Source organism: Solanum verrucosum, unplaced genomic scaffold, assembly GCF_900185275.1.
Source record: "Solanum verrucosum unplaced genomic scaffold, falcon-dt-bn FXZP01000142.1, whole genome shotgun sequence".
In the NCBI taxonomy this organism is placed as follows: Eukaryota; Viridiplantae; Streptophyta; class Magnoliopsida; order Solanales; family Solanaceae; genus Solanum; species Solanum verrucosum.
Window position 1 is genome coordinate 205,921 of NW_026020259.1, and position 16,886 is coordinate 222,806.

General features: G+C 33.0%; 3 protein-coding genes and 1 non-coding gene across 4 annotated transcripts; 3 read left to right on the forward strand and 1 right to left on the reverse strand.

The window, feature by feature from the left end:
- The first annotated feature begins 351 nt into the window (after positions 1 to 351).
- LOC125833456 (DEAD-box ATP-dependent RNA helicase 57) lies at positions 352 to 6,682 on the forward strand. Its single transcript, XM_049512620.1, has 13 exons — positions 352 to 546; positions 717 to 764; positions 952 to 1,081; positions 1,200 to 1,324; positions 1,438 to 1,529; positions 2,844 to 2,940; positions 3,038 to 3,118; positions 3,206 to 3,435; positions 4,152 to 4,346; positions 4,530 to 4,620; positions 5,700 to 5,822; positions 6,011 to 6,161; positions 6,286 to 6,682. The coding sequence occupies exons 1-13, from the start codon at positions 466 to 468 to the stop codon at positions 6,483 to 6,485; spliced, it is 1,644 nt and encodes a 547-aa protein (XP_049368577.1). The 5' UTR covers positions 352 to 465; the 3' UTR covers positions 6,486 to 6,682.
- Positions 6,683 to 7,566: 884 nt separating this feature from the next.
- TRNAQ-UUG (transfer RNA glutamine (anticodon UUG)) lies at positions 7,567 to 7,638 on the reverse strand. Its single transcript has one exon. It is a non-coding gene; the product is annotated as a tRNA-Gln (tRNA).
- Positions 7,639 to 8,113: 475 nt separating this feature from the next.
- Positions 8,114 to 9,579, forward strand: LOC125833445 (protein OSB2, chloroplastic-like). The gene has a single exon (XM_049512605.1). It carries the CDS (start codon positions 8,200 to 8,202, stop codon positions 9,361 to 9,363), a length of 1,164 nt encoding a protein of 387 aa, XP_049368562.1. The 5' UTR covers positions 8,114 to 8,199; the 3' UTR covers positions 9,364 to 9,579.
- A 2,413-nt stretch (positions 9,580 to 11,992) lies between these two features.
- On the forward strand, positions 11,993 to 15,703 carry LOC125833446 (beta-1,4-xylosyltransferase IRX9). The gene is made up of 3 exons (XM_049512606.1): positions 11,993 to 12,852; positions 14,379 to 14,610; positions 15,564 to 15,703. The coding sequence occupies exons 1-3, from the start codon at positions 12,089 to 12,091 to the stop codon at positions 15,675 to 15,677; spliced, it is 1,110 nt and encodes a 369-aa protein (XP_049368563.1). The 5' UTR covers positions 11,993 to 12,088; the 3' UTR covers positions 15,678 to 15,703.
- Positions 15,704 to 16,886: the final 1,183 nt, after the last annotated feature.

The following is a 16,886-nucleotide window of genomic DNA, read 5'->3' on the forward strand; positions in this document are numbered from 1 at the left end:
TTTTTTTATATATATTCTCTTATCTTTTCCCTCATCCTCCATTAAAATAAATTAATTATATCTTAACCCTAAATAATTTGACATACTTAAAAAAATATATAAAACTTAAATTTTACATCGTATAACAAACATTTACATATAAGTATTGACGAACAAATTAAGTTTCAACTATTAATGCGCGTGTAAAACATCCAGACTAAACTTTTTATATCTTTATGAAAATTCGAGCTTATATGATTACGCATTTAGATAAAAATGTTAAGTATTTTTTATTAATTTATTTATGTATTTTTTTTATAAAAAAAAAGAATAAACAAAGCCGCTGGGGTTTTACAAGTAAACTGAATTCATCTTCTTAAACCCTGCAATTCCCACAACTTGTTTCTCAGCTGCCAAAATTAACTTGTAGCGTTGCCTCAAATTTCAGCTCCAATTTCTCTGCAATCGAAAACCCATCTCAGAGTTATGGAAAAAGATGCATCTTTCTTGTTTGGTGGCATCTCTTTCAACCGCAAAAAGTTTGCTCGCGATTTCGACAGATTTAAGGTATTTTGTTTTTGATTTTTTTTGCTTCGACCCTTTTTTAGTTTCAGAGTAAAATAGTGAACTTTATTGAGAAATATGGATTTTGGGAATTGTGGGGTTGGGTTTTTTTTTGGTTTGAATTTACATTGCAAAGATTCTTGAGTTTTTTTTGTGTGTAATTTGATGTGTAGGGGAAAAACATAGTTGATTCAGCTGAGAAATTGCAATTGATTGAGAAGGTATTACTGTTGAACTGTGTAAGTTTGATTCTACAAGCAGTAATAGGAAGGAACCCGAGTTCCTCCGAATCAGTGTGTTTATAGCATTTTAGCGTATTCATTGTTTCGATTTCAGATGTTTCTTGTTGTAAAAAACTCAATGATTTATTGTGTGTATGTCATTGATTTGGTTTTATATTTCACCTAGGAGGATAAAACTATTGATGATTCATTAGAGAAAGTGGAGTTCGTCGAGAATGAGATATCTGAAATGGAGGATGGGACAAGTACTAGCGTGAGTAAGAAGAGGAAGAGGAAGGAGAAGGGAGCAGTTCCTGGTAAAATTCCTTTGTCTGTCTATTTGAGCTTCTCGTTTATTTCTTTGTACGTAGTATAAAATAATTACTGAAGTTTGCTGTTTTGGCCCTTTGTTCTAATTCATGGCATTGGTTTTAGACTCAGTGGAGGGATTTTCCGTCTTCAAGAGTTCAAAATTGAAAAAGGAAGCTGCAAGCGAAGAGACTGATCAATCTGTAAATGAACTGCTTCAGGGAAAAAAAGAATATTATCAACAATTGGAGGTTTGTCTCATTTGCTATGAGTTGGTTGTAAGCCTTTTTGCTGCGTTCATGAATTGTTGATAAACTTTTATTGAAGAGATATTTCTTCTGTTCCTTTGATTTTGTGGATTTAGAGGGACGCAATTTTTCGGAAGATGCACAACATTCATGTTTCAGGGAGTAACATCCCTTCACCATTGCTCAATTTTGCTGAACTAAGATCAAGGTACTCTGTCATGCATTGTGTTGATTTTTGATCTGGAGACACATGATTCTCTACCTCCCTTTCTCTAATGGTCGCATGCTTTACCAAGGCCAAGTATTTAAGATGTTTATTTATTTACAGTAGGATATACATCTAAGTTGCTCGGACTCTTCACTTTCGGTGTCGCACCCGTGTCGACACCATGTGGGTGTGGGATCCATACCCGATCTGCTAATTTTGGGTGCTTTGACCAAATTCGAGGGAGAAATTCTGGGCAAATTCAATGATTTCTATAATCAAAACAAAAACTAAGGTGAAATTAAAGAAAATGAAATACCTTGCATAGATAAATTTCTATTGTTACTCCTTTCCTTTTATCCCCTTTCAGGATTCTCTCTTGATCAATATTTCTCCTCAAGTTTTCCACATAATATCTCATAATTTAGGTTTTATAACTTTATTTTTAGATATTTGAATTATTTTTAGTCGAATCCCTGCACCCGTATCCACACATGGATCCGTATTCCCGAATCTTAAAATTTAGATCATAGAGGATCCGACCTCTAGATCTGCACCCATATCGGACACCCGCACCCGAGCAACTTAGATATCCATTGTATGGAACAGTTCGATCATGTTAAGGAAGTTATTTTAGTGAAACTCCCAATAAGAACTTAGTCTATTCATTTTGTTGACCGCTTTCTATGTCTCCTTGAATCTACTTTATGTGAGTTACACATTTTGTTGTAATGTGTCGAGCAAGAATAGGCTGTGATGGGGTGTTGAGGAATATTTTAAGCTGTTTTGAATTGATCTAGCATGCAAAATAAGTAGGCTAATGAAAGATTTTGCTGTTTCTCCTGCATTTATGGTATCTTTTTTCTTATCTATTACAATTTTTTATGTCTTATATTCTTTTTCTTGGGAATGGTTGGGGAAGGGAGATCACTTACGAGGCTTAGCTTAAGAAGCATATAGGACAGGGCTTGTAGAAATATATCATAAATGCATAAATGATTTTGTTCTCAATTGCTACTCTTTTTCGTCATGTCATCTTTACTTGTGTACTGTGCCTCTTTTGGGGATAGACTGTTGGTGGTAAAATGAGGTAGGATTCTGCAACTGTGCATTGAAGTCCTTTTTCTCTAATACTCCTTTCCATATATTCCCCTTTACGTCATATTCCCTTTCTTAGGACATAAACGGGGGATGTACTAAGTTGTTGTTAAAAGCAAATTGCTTTGTCTCTATTGATCAGTTAATTATTGTTATCTGCACTTGACGTTCCCTCTGTCCTCAGTTTCACCAACAGTCTGTTTGTATATGGTGCCACAGATATAAATGTCGATCATATCTATTACGAAATCTGGCAAAACTGGGATTTAAAGAACCAACGCCAATCCAAAGGCAGGCTGTTCCAGTCCTCTTATCTGTATGATCTTCCTTGAATTCCGCCACTGTTTTATATATACACATGTATCTTTCTTGTTTTCCTTTGAGAATCTTTAATCATGTTTGACTTTCACCAGGGGAGGGAATGCTTTGCTTGTGCACCTACTGGTTGTGGCAAAACATTTGCTTTTGTTTTTCCTATACTTATGAAACTCAAGGTACATATATATTGGCATTGTTATGTTTGCTTGTCATCATTTTTATTATAAGTTAGAAGACATCTGACAGCCATCTTTTTTGATCAGCACACTTCAAAGGATGGTGTCCGAGCTGTAATTCTTTCCCCTACAAGAGAGTTAGCTGCTCAGACAACAAGAGAATGCAAAAGGTTGGCCAGGAAGAAGTTCTACATCAGGTTGATGACTAAACAACTCGCTAAAAGTGGGGACTTTTCTAAACTGCGATGTGATGTACTGATCTCGACACCATTGCGCTTAAAGTTTGCTATCCAAAAAAGAAAGCTTGATTTAAGTAGGTATGTTCCTCATTTTCTAGGGTTCAAACGCGTATGTGCTAGTGTGGGCATTTCAACTTTCAACCTTGTTGATATTAAATCAGTGTGGTCTAGTTAAGTACGAGTTTCTGAGGTGATGACATTGTAGATCCCAAGACGACTGCATAATTTGTACTGTAATTCATAACAAAAAGCAACTGGTGAAGTTAAGGGTCTAGTTTAGAGATATAAAGCTCTTTGTTATACTGCTTGATTTGCACCATCACAATTAGATTTAATTATTTTTCAGGCTGAGTTTGTCTCATTTTTACTTTTATCATTGTTTATTATTGTTTGTTAATAATAATCTACCCTAGTATGTCGTTTATGGCATTTCGATTATCACATGATATTATTGCTGTTTTGGCTACTTTTGCACTGTTTCTTGTTTCAATTTCTCTTCATTGTCTTCTTCTTTATACTGGGATTTGTTACACTTTAGCCGAGGGTCTTTTGGAAACAGCCGCTCTACCTCCATGAGGTAGTGTAAGGTTTGCGTACATTCTACCCTCCCCACACCTCATTTATGGGATTTCACTGGGTATGTTGTTGTTGCTGAGTTTGATGTAGAGGAGCATATGCATTGGCTTTATTCTGTGTAGACCTAAAAAAAATGTTGCTATTTGGAATTGGTGCTAAGTATTTCCTTTTTTTAATCAGCATTAGCATGCCTTTACACCAACTCCTTTTGGATGCAGGGTTGAATTTCTTGTCTTAGATGAATCTGATAAGCTTTTCGAGCCTGGCATGCTAGAGCAGGTTGATTTTGTGGTGAAGGCATGCACAAATCCTTCAATTCTTCGGTCATTGTTCAGTGCTACTTTACCCGATATAGTTGAAGACCGAGCACGTACAATAATGCATGATGCTGTTCGAGTAATTATTGGTAGGAAGTAAGTACTAATAGGCCTTTGGTAGATGTATCTTAACTCTGCAGTGAAGTGAATGGTTATTTGGCTTCATACTCTCTTTTTTTTGTTGTTTTTTGGTGAAGGAGGAGAAGATCTTCCTTCCTCTCCTATTTCTGACTTTCCATCTTGGTGAATGCTTACTCGGCTGCTTTTGTATTTCTGCAGAAATTCGGCATCTGAAACAATAGAGCAAAAATTGGTATATGTAGGGAGTGAAGAAGGGAAGCTTCTGGCTCTTCGTCAAAACTTTGCAGAGGTATGATCCTCATGTTCCTTAGTCATCAGAGCTGATTGTATACCTCTTTTATGTGATTGGAGCCGCCACTGGCATAATAATTGCTTGCACAACACCTTTACTTATCCCCAAAAATCCTAGAACAACAATATTTACATGAGGGATTTCACATGAATACTAGTTTCTACACATTTGCTGTGGAACTATCACTCTTGAATCACTCTAGCATATTTAGATAGTGCATTTCTGTTATTTCCTGCATTTTCTTTCTTTCCATTCCCTCAGATGTCCATCTGTGCTGTCAATTGTTCACCGTTTTCTTTTTCTGCTCAGTTGGTTTTTATATTCCCAGAAAATGGGCTCTAGTTGAAACCCCTTGATTTGATGATTTGGAGCCATTGTTTTGCTGAGAGGGATTTCAACATCTGAGTCGTGCTTCTTTCTTTTTGTTCACTCTATAAGAAACTCCTGTTCCTTTTGCTGCTTACCATTGTGTAAGGTTGTACTGTTACTTAAGCGAATCATCTTCTTCTTTTGATAGGCAAAGGGGAGTTACTACCTTGAAAAACAATTAAATCCCCGTAAAACATTATATTGCATGCTACAAAGTTTGTCCAGTTGTCTATACAATATGGTATGTTATGTGTGCTCCAAAAACATAAAAAGAAGGCTTAATAACATAGACAACCCCTTAAACTTGTCAATAAATTTTGAGGGGCTGTGATTAAGGCTTAAGCCTTAAAGGAAAGAGGTTTTTTAGATTTATGTACAAACCGACGACATCAGCCCTCAAGGGGAAATTCCAATACGATATTGCTATGTTTACTTCCAAAGTCACATTCTTTTCATCGACACTCGCTGGAACTTTCACCAACGGTCAATTGCATTTTCACTTCTTAGTTTGGTGTTTTTATTTGATACCATAGTGATTGTTTGGAAAATCTTATCATCGTTGCTAATTTAGTTAGTTTATCTTTTTGCTATTTTGTTGAGCTGATCTATGATCAACATCTACAATGATTTGTTAACTTGATAATGTATACCTAACTCATCTTATTATTGCATTGTCTCTCTGATTTATTATATATATATATATATAGAGTTTGAACCCACCAGTGCTAGTATTCGTTCAAAACAAGGAGCGTGCAAAGGAGCTATATGACGAGCTAAAATTGGAAGATATTCGACCTGATGTTATCCATTCAGACCTTTCTCAGATACAGGTAACTTTTGCATGACTTCTGTATTTTCTACATCAAGAGGAGATCCATCTGCCTTCTGTTTTAGATAGAGCAATATATGTCGATGTTGAAGTTCAGGGTTATGATTTTTTCATATTGGCTGATTACATTGTATCCTGCTGTATAGAACACTTCTTCTGGTTCCTACTTATACTTTAATTTTAATTCAGAGAGAAAATGCTATTGATAATTTTAGAGCTGGAAAAACATGGGTTTTAATTGCCACTGATGTTGTTGCCCGGGGTATGGATTTCAAAGGGGTTAACTGCGTGATAAATTACGATTTCCCAGACGCTGCTGCAGCATATATTCACAGAATTGGTAAATATCCAACCCAAATTCGACTTATACAACCTTATATAGTGATTCATAAGTCATAGTCTTACAGTGAATCATAAGAGTTTCAATTGTTCACTGAAAACTGCACGGTGATTCTTGTAAATAGGACGTTCTGGCAGAGCAGGAAGGAGTGGACAGGCGATAACATTTTATACTGAAGCAGATATTCCCTTTTTGAGGAACATCGCAAATGTTATTACATCTTCTGGTGGTGAGGTTCCAGAGTGGATCATGTCTCTGACCAAGAAAAAGTGGAGGAAACACAGACCACAAAGAGAAACCATTTCAACTCAGCCAGACATATGAAACATCCCTCACAGTTTTGAGCATTATATCAAGTTTATAAACTTTTTTTACAACATTAATGTATGATTCAACTTGTAATTTATTTTATGTATGAGTTTGGAATGTTCACTTAAATGTTAGAGATATGAATGTTGCCTTTTTTGAAAAGAAACTCTTTGTAGTCCTTGATTCTCATTAAGTAAATGGAGTTCCTTCAAGTTAGTTTGTGGATTGTTTTTAACTCCACTTGTTATAACTAAGTTTTTTGGAGTTGGTGTTTCATGTTTGAGGCGAGGGTCTGCCAGAAACAACCTCTCTACCCCACAAAGTTGTGGTAAGGTATAGTCCGTGCACATTCTACTTGAATCTGTGAGATTACGTTGTTGTGGTATTTCATGTTTGTTTTAAGCTTTTTTCAGGTGGAACTTTTTAAATCTTTTACTTTCACGAAAAGGACGGAAAATGTAGTCACCTTATCTTGATAATCATTTTCATGACTCGAACCCATCATTTAGATTGCTTGCACATATAAAAAAACATTATTTTTCTTACTCGAATCCATAACTTATAAGATAAATACAAATTATGGCTTGAACGCATAATTATTTTTCTGACTTGAACCCATAACTTATAAGATAAATAAAAATTAAAAGCAACTTTCACATATAACAAATATAAAAATTATATTTGTATGTTATAACTATAGTTTGCATAATTGTGCTTCATAACAAATTTTATGTTTGCTATGGAGCTTTTGATTTGTATAATTCGCTACAAACATCCAATTTTATACAAATTGTTCAGTTTTGTATAAATTTATTTATACATTGTAATTTGTATAATTATAAGTGTATAGGACGAAAATATATGTATTTATATATACACTTTTCTCTCGCTTTATACAAACACATTTTATACTGAAATGTATAAAATGACTAATTGTATACCGAATTAGACGGCAAAAAAAGGGGATGTTTGCTGCGAATTACAATTAAAATAAACTATGACTATAACATTTAATTTGAATTAATTATTTGTTATTTCATACAATTTTCCCTAAATATTATGGCTCGAACATGTGACTGCACACAAAAAAATAGAAAGGTCCTACCGGGAGTCGAACCCAGGTCGCTGGATTCAAAGTCCAGAGTGCTAACCACTACACCATAGAACCTTGTTGTTCTATTTTCTGTGTTATATTAACAAGTATGTATTATAATAAACCAAAGAGTTAAATTATCAGCATATCACTTTTTCAATTTTCAATACTCAACTATCCATTATTTTCTTTATCGCCCCAAACTATCATTTCATTTGTAATAAAACACACTTCGATATTGCTTGACTAGATATTTGCTCCCCCTCGACAACATGCGTGCATACGACAACTTATTAATTAATATACAGAGAAAGTGATAGTTAAAATATGAAAATCACAAAAAGATGATAGTTTAGGTGGATTAACATAAAAATAGACAGTGAAGGCATAAAACTCACGAAAAAGTGATAGTTCAAATATGATTTTTTTATCGTTATCTCAAATTCGGAAAAGTGTAACATACTAAAGTTCAGGGAGACAATTGCAAAATCTGGAAACCATCCAAACCAAAACATAAAACCCCACAAAAACCCTTGTGTTTCTTCCTGTAAAATTCACTTCCATCTACACAAGATTCACAAAAAACCCTTGGTGTATATGAAAGATTCAAACTTTCTCTAAAACCCAATTCCATCCATGAATTACTTAACAAAATCAATAGCAAAAAAGGCCTTTTTCTCCTCTTCTTCTCCCCAAAAATGCCAACTTTTACTCCAAACCCTCAGTTCAAGATTTGCCTCTACAACCATTTCTAAGCCAAGAAAACCCAAAATCCCTAAACCCCAAGAACCCTCTTCATCTTATGTGCTTACCCATCCAAGAATTGAGATTTATGATGAAGCAGAAGATGTGTCTTCTTGGCCAAAGCCAAGTGAGATACCTTACCAAGCAAAAGTTGCAAATTCTGTTAATCTTGTTGGTTTTGTGCAAACCCCAGTTCATTTTGAAGCTTCCACTGATGGGAAATATTGTGCTAGTACTGTTGTTGCTCATGAGAATAGTGATGATAACTCTGTTTTGATGATTCCTGTTGTGTTTGCTGGTGATTTAGCTCATATTGTTGCTTGTCATGTTAAGGAAAATGATTGTGTTTATGTGTATGGGAAGTTCTCTATGGAACCATTGTCTTGTGAATTCATGGATGAATATCAGTCTTGTTTTCATATTGTTGCTGAAAATGTTAACTTTGTGCAGGGTCTGAAACGAAATGTTTCCCTAAAGGGAAATGTAAAATCAGTTTATCCGAAAGGTAAGAACTTTTTGTTGGATGAAAATGATAACCAGCATTCTGATTATTTGGTCAAACAGAAAGAAAGGTTGTCTGGTTTAGAATATGATGATTCTGTTAATTTGGGTGAGAGCAAGTCGGAGGAAGGTGTTACGGGAGGTGATGATTGGAGAGACCTTATTAAGAATCCGAAACAATGGTGGGATTGTCGAAAGGCGAAGTTAGATGGAATTGTGAAAGCAAGGCACCCTGATTTCAAGAAAAAGGATAGTAGTACTTCTCTATGGATTGAGAATGCTCCAAGGTGGGTTCTTGAGGGACTTGAAGGACTTGAATTCGATGCTTATGCTCCTAAATCTAAAAGCGTTGGGAAGGACGTTGATTCTTGGAAAGATTTGCTGGAGAATCCTGATAAATGGTGGGACAACAGAGCTAGTAAATTGAATCAGAAAGCACCTGATTTTAAGCACAAGAATACCGGTATAGGGCTTTGGGTCGGTAGCTCACCAGATTGGGTGTTGTCTCAGTTGCCACCATTGAGGGATCAACGAGCTGCTTCTTCAGACAAGTAGGGACATGCAAGTAGGACTTGAAGGAAGGTAAGCAATATGCACGATGAACCAGAGCTATTCTCAACTTCATTTTAGGAAGAGTTTCCATATAATTTTGATGCTATGGGAGTAAACTTTGTCCAGTGTAGTCAAGTCTAGGCCACCTATAGTTTGAGAAGTATTTCGGTGGAGGGAAGCACATTGTCGTTATGCTTATAAAACACTTATTTCCCCCCATAATGGTACATCTTATAGCACTTTCTTATGATGGTTTTGTTTTCCGATGCATCTTTTCGTTGTGATTTTGGTGAATATGAAGTTCTTGATTGTAGTATTTTGAAAATAATGGTGCTGTTTGCTCATTCCTCGTACTTAAGCTCCGAGGCCAAGCCAAATTTCTTCATGCAAAATTTTCTCAATTTTTCTGTTGGTAGGTACCAGTAAGATAATATGACATGTTGGAAAATTTGCAAAAAGTGAAATGTAGGGGAAAATAATGACATGAACTTGAATATCAACCTAAGCTCACTAGTCTGGAACTTTTACCAGTTGTTTAGAGAAAACTACTAGTAATAATAGTATGCATCCAAGGCATGACATTGTTGAACACATATCTGTCTTAGATGACTTACGAGTCTGTCTTATCTGCTGCCTGGCATCTTTAAGACACTTGCGAGTCTGTCTTATCCGCTGCCTGGCATCTTCATATAGCGTTACAGCTTTCATTACTTGAAACTATGGATAAAACAAGTGACAGATGCTCCTTTGGTAAATTCTGACTGTTAGAAGTCCACATGTGAGTGATGACTGGTTTATTTTGATTACAGTGTGCGGCCAAGGTATGCACAAGTTTGTTTTTGTGTGCAGTGAGTTAGAATGGCCAAAATCACATTGCATCGCACAAAGAATCTGCACCATGTATAGATTATTCAGTTCTCCAATAAGTTTTGAAGTGAATTAACTTGCAGGGTCATTTTAAATTTCTCAACTACAGCTTAAGCTTATAGTCATGTAATGACCTGGTTGGCTAAAGGATCAACTTTTGGGAACATTATGCTATTTTCTATATGTTAGCAAGCATATTTTGAAGTCTGAACCATGTTCTAAATGGTACAGCAAGTTCTGAATGTTGTGAAATTTGTCTATCGTTGTTGGTTTAGTAAGCTGTCACAATAATAGATAGAGTTGGTACTCAATTTCCCTCTGGTTTCAATGTCACATTATTTCGTTCTTGTTATTGCTCTCATAACTATATTCCCTTTTTCAAACTGTTTGGCATGATTTATTTAAGCGGAGGGTCTATCGGAACAATCTCTCTATCTCTATAAGGTAGGGGTAAGGTACATACACTCCAGTCGTTACATTTATGTTAAGTCTAGGCGCTTGGCTGTTGTACCTTCTATTAGATGGTCGCTACATTTATGTTACATCTAGTTGATTGGCAGTTGTACCTTCTAATCTGGATTCGCACTGCAAAAGGCCCATTTGAGGGGAAGGTGTTTTCTAACCAAAAAAAATTCATACCTAGGATTCGACTCGAGACATCTGGTTAAGGGTAATGGGATCTTATCCTTGCCACCACAACTCTTCTTGGTGTTTTACCTAGGTGATTCTTACTCTGTATGACTTTGACAAATGTGTGGTTAGATAGTTGTCAATTATGTTGCCCATATCCTTCAAAAAAATGTTGACGCATCCATGCCAGATATTTCAAAAATGCACAACTTTTGGGGGGTCCGATACACATATGGCTATATTCTTTAAGGAGCTGAGCAACATAGATTGTCTTGCCACCTTGTTTACTTATATTCCAAACAAGTTCTGAACAAAAACTCATACAGAAAGTAATTCAAAGTTCTCAATCCTAAACTAGTACTCCCTCTACCCAAATCAGTTGTTATGTTTCCTTTTTCGAAAGTCATTTTAATTTATTTTCGAAACTAAATTAGATTAAATTAATTTAAGATTTAAATATTCAAAAACTATACAATAAAACTCTATAACTTACAACTTTTCTCATGTTAATTTGATGAGAAAATATACTTTAAAATGCTAATTAAATTTTACATAGTTTCACTCTCGAGAAGCAAAATGTAACAACTAATACGAAAGGGAGGGAATATCTATCTTATTTCCTTTTTTTTCAGGTTTCACACTCAAAACTAGTATTTTTTTTAAAAGTCTATTATCATTAAGATTCTGATTAAACATCATTATGAGTTCATAAAGTTTCTGATTAAATATCATTAAACTTACCTACTGTTTTAAGTGAGTAATAATTAATAATTATCTTTAAAATAGTACTTCATTATGATAAACAATTTAAATATGGTCACCAACTTGCTTAAACAACTCAATTAAAAAAATAGCAAGGTGCATGACATTTCAAATATGAAATTATTTCTTGAATTTTAGGTGTATGAGCTTTCCATCTCAACTAATATTTGGTATAGAAAGCAACTTATTTCCTTCTGCATATGATTAAATTTCTTTATTTTTTTCTTTTACTTCAAGCAAAACCCCTCAACAAATGAAATAAAATTGAGAAACAACCAGCACTTTGTTTTCATTTAACCAACACCTTCAATCATATATATGTTTGTTAGCTCTTGTCCTATTTTTATTTTTTTCTATTCTCTATCATAGTAGTTATATATAATTTCCATACTACATTTTCTTGTCCATTACATCATATCATAATTTTCTTCTATTTTTTTTTTTGTTCACTAAGATCAAAGAATCTTTTATGGGGTCTTTAGAAAGATCAAAGAAAAAAGTTCAACTATGGAAGAAAGCAATTTTTCATTTTCTTCTTTGTTTTGTTATGGGATTCTTTACTGGCTTTGCTCCAACAGGCAAAGGCACTACTACTTCAATGTTTTCCACTAGGAATGCTATTGCTATTCCCAAAACTCATCATGAGTCAAATCAAACATATCCTTCATTAAACATGATGGTCAATAAACCTTTGTCAGACGAAACATCATCAACAACAACAACAATAACAACAGTAACATCACAATGGTCTAAACTAAACGAAACGAGGCACTCAAAAAAGGTCTTAGCAGAAGATCAAGAGGAGGAAGAAGAAAAGCAACAAGATCAAGATCAGGATCAGGATCAAGAGCCAGAAGAGGCTAACGATGAGTTCTTGAACACCAAAAGGCTACTAATAATAGTCACTCCAACAAGCGCAAAGGATCAAAATAGAGGAATGTTACTAAAGAGGCTATCAAACACATTGAGATTGATTCCACAACCAATTTTGTGGATAGTTGTGGAACAACAAATTGAGGATTCACAAGTATCTGAAATACTTAGAAAAACAGGCATTATGTATAGACATTTGGTTTTCAAGGAGAATTTCACTAACATTCATGAAGAAGTGGATCATCAAAGAAATGTGGCACTAAATCACATTGAACATCATAGGTTAAGTGGGATTGTTCATTTTGCTAGCCTCTCTAATGTCTATGATCTCACCTTCTTTGATGAGCTTAGAGCAATTGAGTAAGTATTCTTATTTTCTTCTCCTCTCCATTTTCCTTTTAATCATTTCCATCATATATATATTCTTTATACAGATGCAAACGTGGAGTTAGGATTTTGAGTTTCTCAGATATGGATTTTAGAAAATGCAACTTACTGATCTCTTGATAAACTATTTAAACATAAATACATGGTTTGAGCCAACACTACTAGAATATAACCCTTTAGGTGAAACTATAGTTCCGCTCTTTATAGGTTTTTCAATTGTTCATTTAACTTAGATTTCTTGGAAACGTTATAACAAGTAACTTATTTTATTTTTCAGATTATTGATGTCACTTTTGTAAATGACGGTTACAGTAAGCTATTTAGATGGAATAATAGTATAAAAATTACTCTTTTAAATTGTCAGTGTATAAAAGCTAAACTCGGAGAAATTTGGATACTCTCAAGACATCAAAAGTTAGTTGGGAAACCAAAAAGAAAAATTACAATGGAAAAGGTGTTAGTTGGGAAATTCTTGTCCCACATATTTAAATATAACATGAAAAACTTTAGTTTTTTTTAACAAATCCGACTTATGGACTTGTTTATTTGGTTGTTATAGTGTCTCACTACTTAAACAATTAAAAATAAAAAAAAATGCAGTTAAAATCAAGCCTAATTGACTAATAGTCTAATAGAATAAGTTTATCATATCCAAGTTTTTTTTTTCTTCAATTAGTTTGTTTATTTATACTTAACACTAATTAGTGTTAAGAGATAGATTTTTAAGTTGATTAAGCATCTTATATTATGTCTTTATAGAATAAGGATCCAAGAAAATCTTTGACAACTTATACAAACACATGGCTTTGCTGAGTTTTTTTAGAAAATTGTTTCTAGAATTTATAAAAGGAACAATTTGATGCACTAAGTTCTTGTTATATGTGAGATTTGGGAAGAGTTGAACCATATTGAGAATTTGTTTTATATAGATTTACCTTATATTATTGTGAGAAGTTGTTTTTACGATTTAAAAATCGTGATCTCCTGGTCTAAAGGTGCAAATTCATAATTTAAATTTCATATTACATATCATTTGATCTACTGGGTTCAAAATCTATTATTTATACTTCGTTAGTAAATTTTTAAATACACATACATGATTTGAGTCAAAACTACTGAACTTAGACTGTCAGACGAACTCATAATACGTAATCTTACCTTGCATTTTTGTGAGACAATTTTTACTGCTTGAACATGAAACCTCTCGGTCCAAAAGTTAATTCATAATTTAAATTTTATGAGTTAGATAATTAACACAAACCTTTTGGTTTATTTTATCTCAAAATTCATAATATTTATACTTATTTTAGTGAACTTTTAACATAAATACACAATTTGAATTCAAACTACTGAATTCACATTGCGCAACCTTAAGAAGTTGTTTTCTCTACTGAAAACCTCTAACCTCCTAATTCGAAGATAGATTGAAAATTTAAATTCTATGAGTTTAATATCACATATTATATGATTTGAATCAAAATTACTGAATTTTATTATAGGGGATTTGGGACATGGCCAATGGCATTATTATCAGCAAACAAGAAGGAAGTGATAATAGAGGGACCAGTTTGTGATTCATCAGAAGTTATGGGGTGGCATTTGAAGAAATCAAATAATTCAAATATAGATGAAAGGCCTCCAATTAGAATTTCAAGTTTTGCTTTTAATACTTCAATTCTTTGGGATCCAGAAAGATGGGGTAGAACTTCTTCTATACAAGACACTTCTCAGGTAAAATAAATAAATATATTATTTTAATTAAATTTTAGTTTGGGAAAATTCATTTTAATTAACTTGATCTTGTTGAAGTAAAAAATGTGACATTAGTTCGATAATATGCATCTTTAGTTAGCTTTTCGATCTTACACTTAAATTCATTTTAGCAACAATTTATCTCATGATTATTATTATTATCAAGATAAAGAATCTCAGCTTCTATATATATGTGATGTAGAATCAGTAAAAGAAAAAAGTTACTTCCTGAAATGTCAATTTTTTTTTAAAAAAAATTAAGAAATTTAGTAGGTGACCTCAACAAACTTCTAGTCATCACTATCATTAATTGACCATAGACAGCCAAGTGCTTTATAAGAAATCACTAATTATACACCTAATCATATATTTATAATAATTGACAACTAAACTTTACCAAAACTTTTCCATAAATGAATATAGGTATAATGAAAAGTAAAAGAACAACTCAACTATATGATCTTGTCACTTTCTCCTAATTTCTTTTAAAAATAAATTACAATATCCTTAGATTTTAGAAGCGAATTCATAATTTTGAATTTATAGATTCTGAATTTTATGACGATATAACGAGTGAGTTTAAAATTATGTTATTTATGTATTTTAATGAATTTCGTAATATAAATACATAATTTAAGTCTAAACTATTGAATTATGCTGAACTCATAACTTGTCCTCTGTATTAGACCTTACAATAAACTTCAAATCATATGCTTATTGTCATAGTTTGAAAATCTTAGTGTCACGAGTTTGAATTCTAATAATATTATGCTTACTATTTCTCATTAATTATGTTTGTCTTCTCACAAAAAACTATGTGAAAAAATTTAAATTAAACGATTTAAAAAATATTCAACTTCCAAAATCCTCCCTAAATATACAAAAAAATATTTATCCCTTTTTTTGATAATTTTTTTAATTATTATTTGCAGGATTCTCTAAAATTTGTGAGAAAAGAGGTTCTTGAAGATGAGACTAAATTGATGGGAATTCCTCCAAATGATTGCTCCAAAATTTTGTTATGGAATCTTCCACTTTCGACTTGAATATATTTCAGAGTTATTTGATTTTAAGAAAAAAGAGAAAAAAATAATCATCTTCTGATAAATGATAAAACAATTTGTTTTGCTAGAAAAATCCTATCAATATTTCAGAATTCTCATATTTATTGTTATATCCCTCTTTTTTAGTTTGTTGTATTTTTCTTGGTCCATTACTAAAATTTTGTTTTAGATGTAGACACACATTGGTCTTGGCATTTTAATTGAAACAATTTTTCCTTTGAGCTTTTTTTCTTTCTTTCTATTTAAGTGAAGTTGTGCTAAATTAAATATTTTTTATATTGATAATTCTAGTTATAACAAAAACATATACTGATGTAATTTTATAAGTGAAGTAAAAAAATTGTAGGATATATTGTTGTGATTTTAAGGTATAAATAAATAAAAATATAACATATACATTTTGGGATGGCACAAAAAATGCACCTTTTGCGTTGCACTTCTTCATCACACTCTTTTATTATCTATGAATTCAGAAGTCATGCCTCAAATTTTAGACAATGATTTTTTTTTGCCTATTTTCTTAATAAAGTAAAGTCCTTGTGGTGACTCGAGATTGTCTTTTAAGTTCGACGAAGTTATTGATATTTGAGGTACTACTACTCTAATATATCCTGGAAAAAAGTAATCCAATACTTCAGACACATAAAAGAAACCGAATATTTCTTAAGAATAAAGTGATCAAATTAAATGGGCTTGAATTAATAATTATATATTTTGATTTATTGTTCTTAACTCATGATACTACTAGTATGAGGATTTTACCCCTGGATATTTTGTGGGACAAACATACTATTTTCGATAGAATCTCAACTAAGAAAAGTGTAATCAAAGAAAGATTGAAAGTAAAATAACGAGAAAACAATGACAAGATACACAAAAGAATCAACAAGTAATAGTGAGAATTGAAGTAAAAGACACTACACGACTATTAACTAATATTACTAAATACATGGAAGATGAGAAGATGAGACTGACTCCCTACCTCTCGCACATAAAAGTATGACAATATGTACTCGGCTACCTATTAATCTTTTTTATCCTAGTTCTCTTACACACCTTATCTAGGTTATATTCTCAATAAGATAAGATGTATCATGTCTTGTCTAATCACCTCCTTAATTCTTCTTTGGTCTACAATTGTCTTATCTGAACCATCTCAAACTCACTTCCTTCATCTTGTCTTTCACGGAG

Coding starts and splice junctions, on each gene's coding strand:
- LOC125833456 (XM_049512620.1), top strand. CDS start 466: ATGGAAAAAGATGCATCTTTCTTGTTTGGTGGCATCTCTTTCAACCGC. Junction 3,119..3,205: donor CTATACTTATGAAACTCAAG/GTACATATATAT, acceptor TTTTTTGATCAG/CACACTTCAAAGGATGGTGT. Junction 3,436..4,151: donor AGAAAGCTTGATTTAAGTAG/GTATGTTCCTCA, acceptor TTTTGGATGCAG/GGTTGAATTTCTTGTCTTAG.
- LOC125833445 (XM_049512605.1), top strand. CDS start 8,200: ATGAATTACTTAACAAAATCAATAGCAAAAAAGGCCTTTTTCTCCTCT.
- LOC125833446 (XM_049512606.1), top strand. CDS start 12,089: ATGGGGTCTTTAGAAAGATCAAAGAAAAAAGTTCAACTATGGAAGAAA. Junction 12,853..14,378: donor GATGAGCTTAGAGCAATTGA/GTAAGTATTCTT, acceptor ATTTTATTATAG/GGGATTTGGGACATGGCCAA. Junction 14,611..15,563: donor CTATACAAGACACTTCTCAG/GTAAAATAAATA, acceptor TATTATTTGCAG/GATTCTCTAAAATTTGTGAG.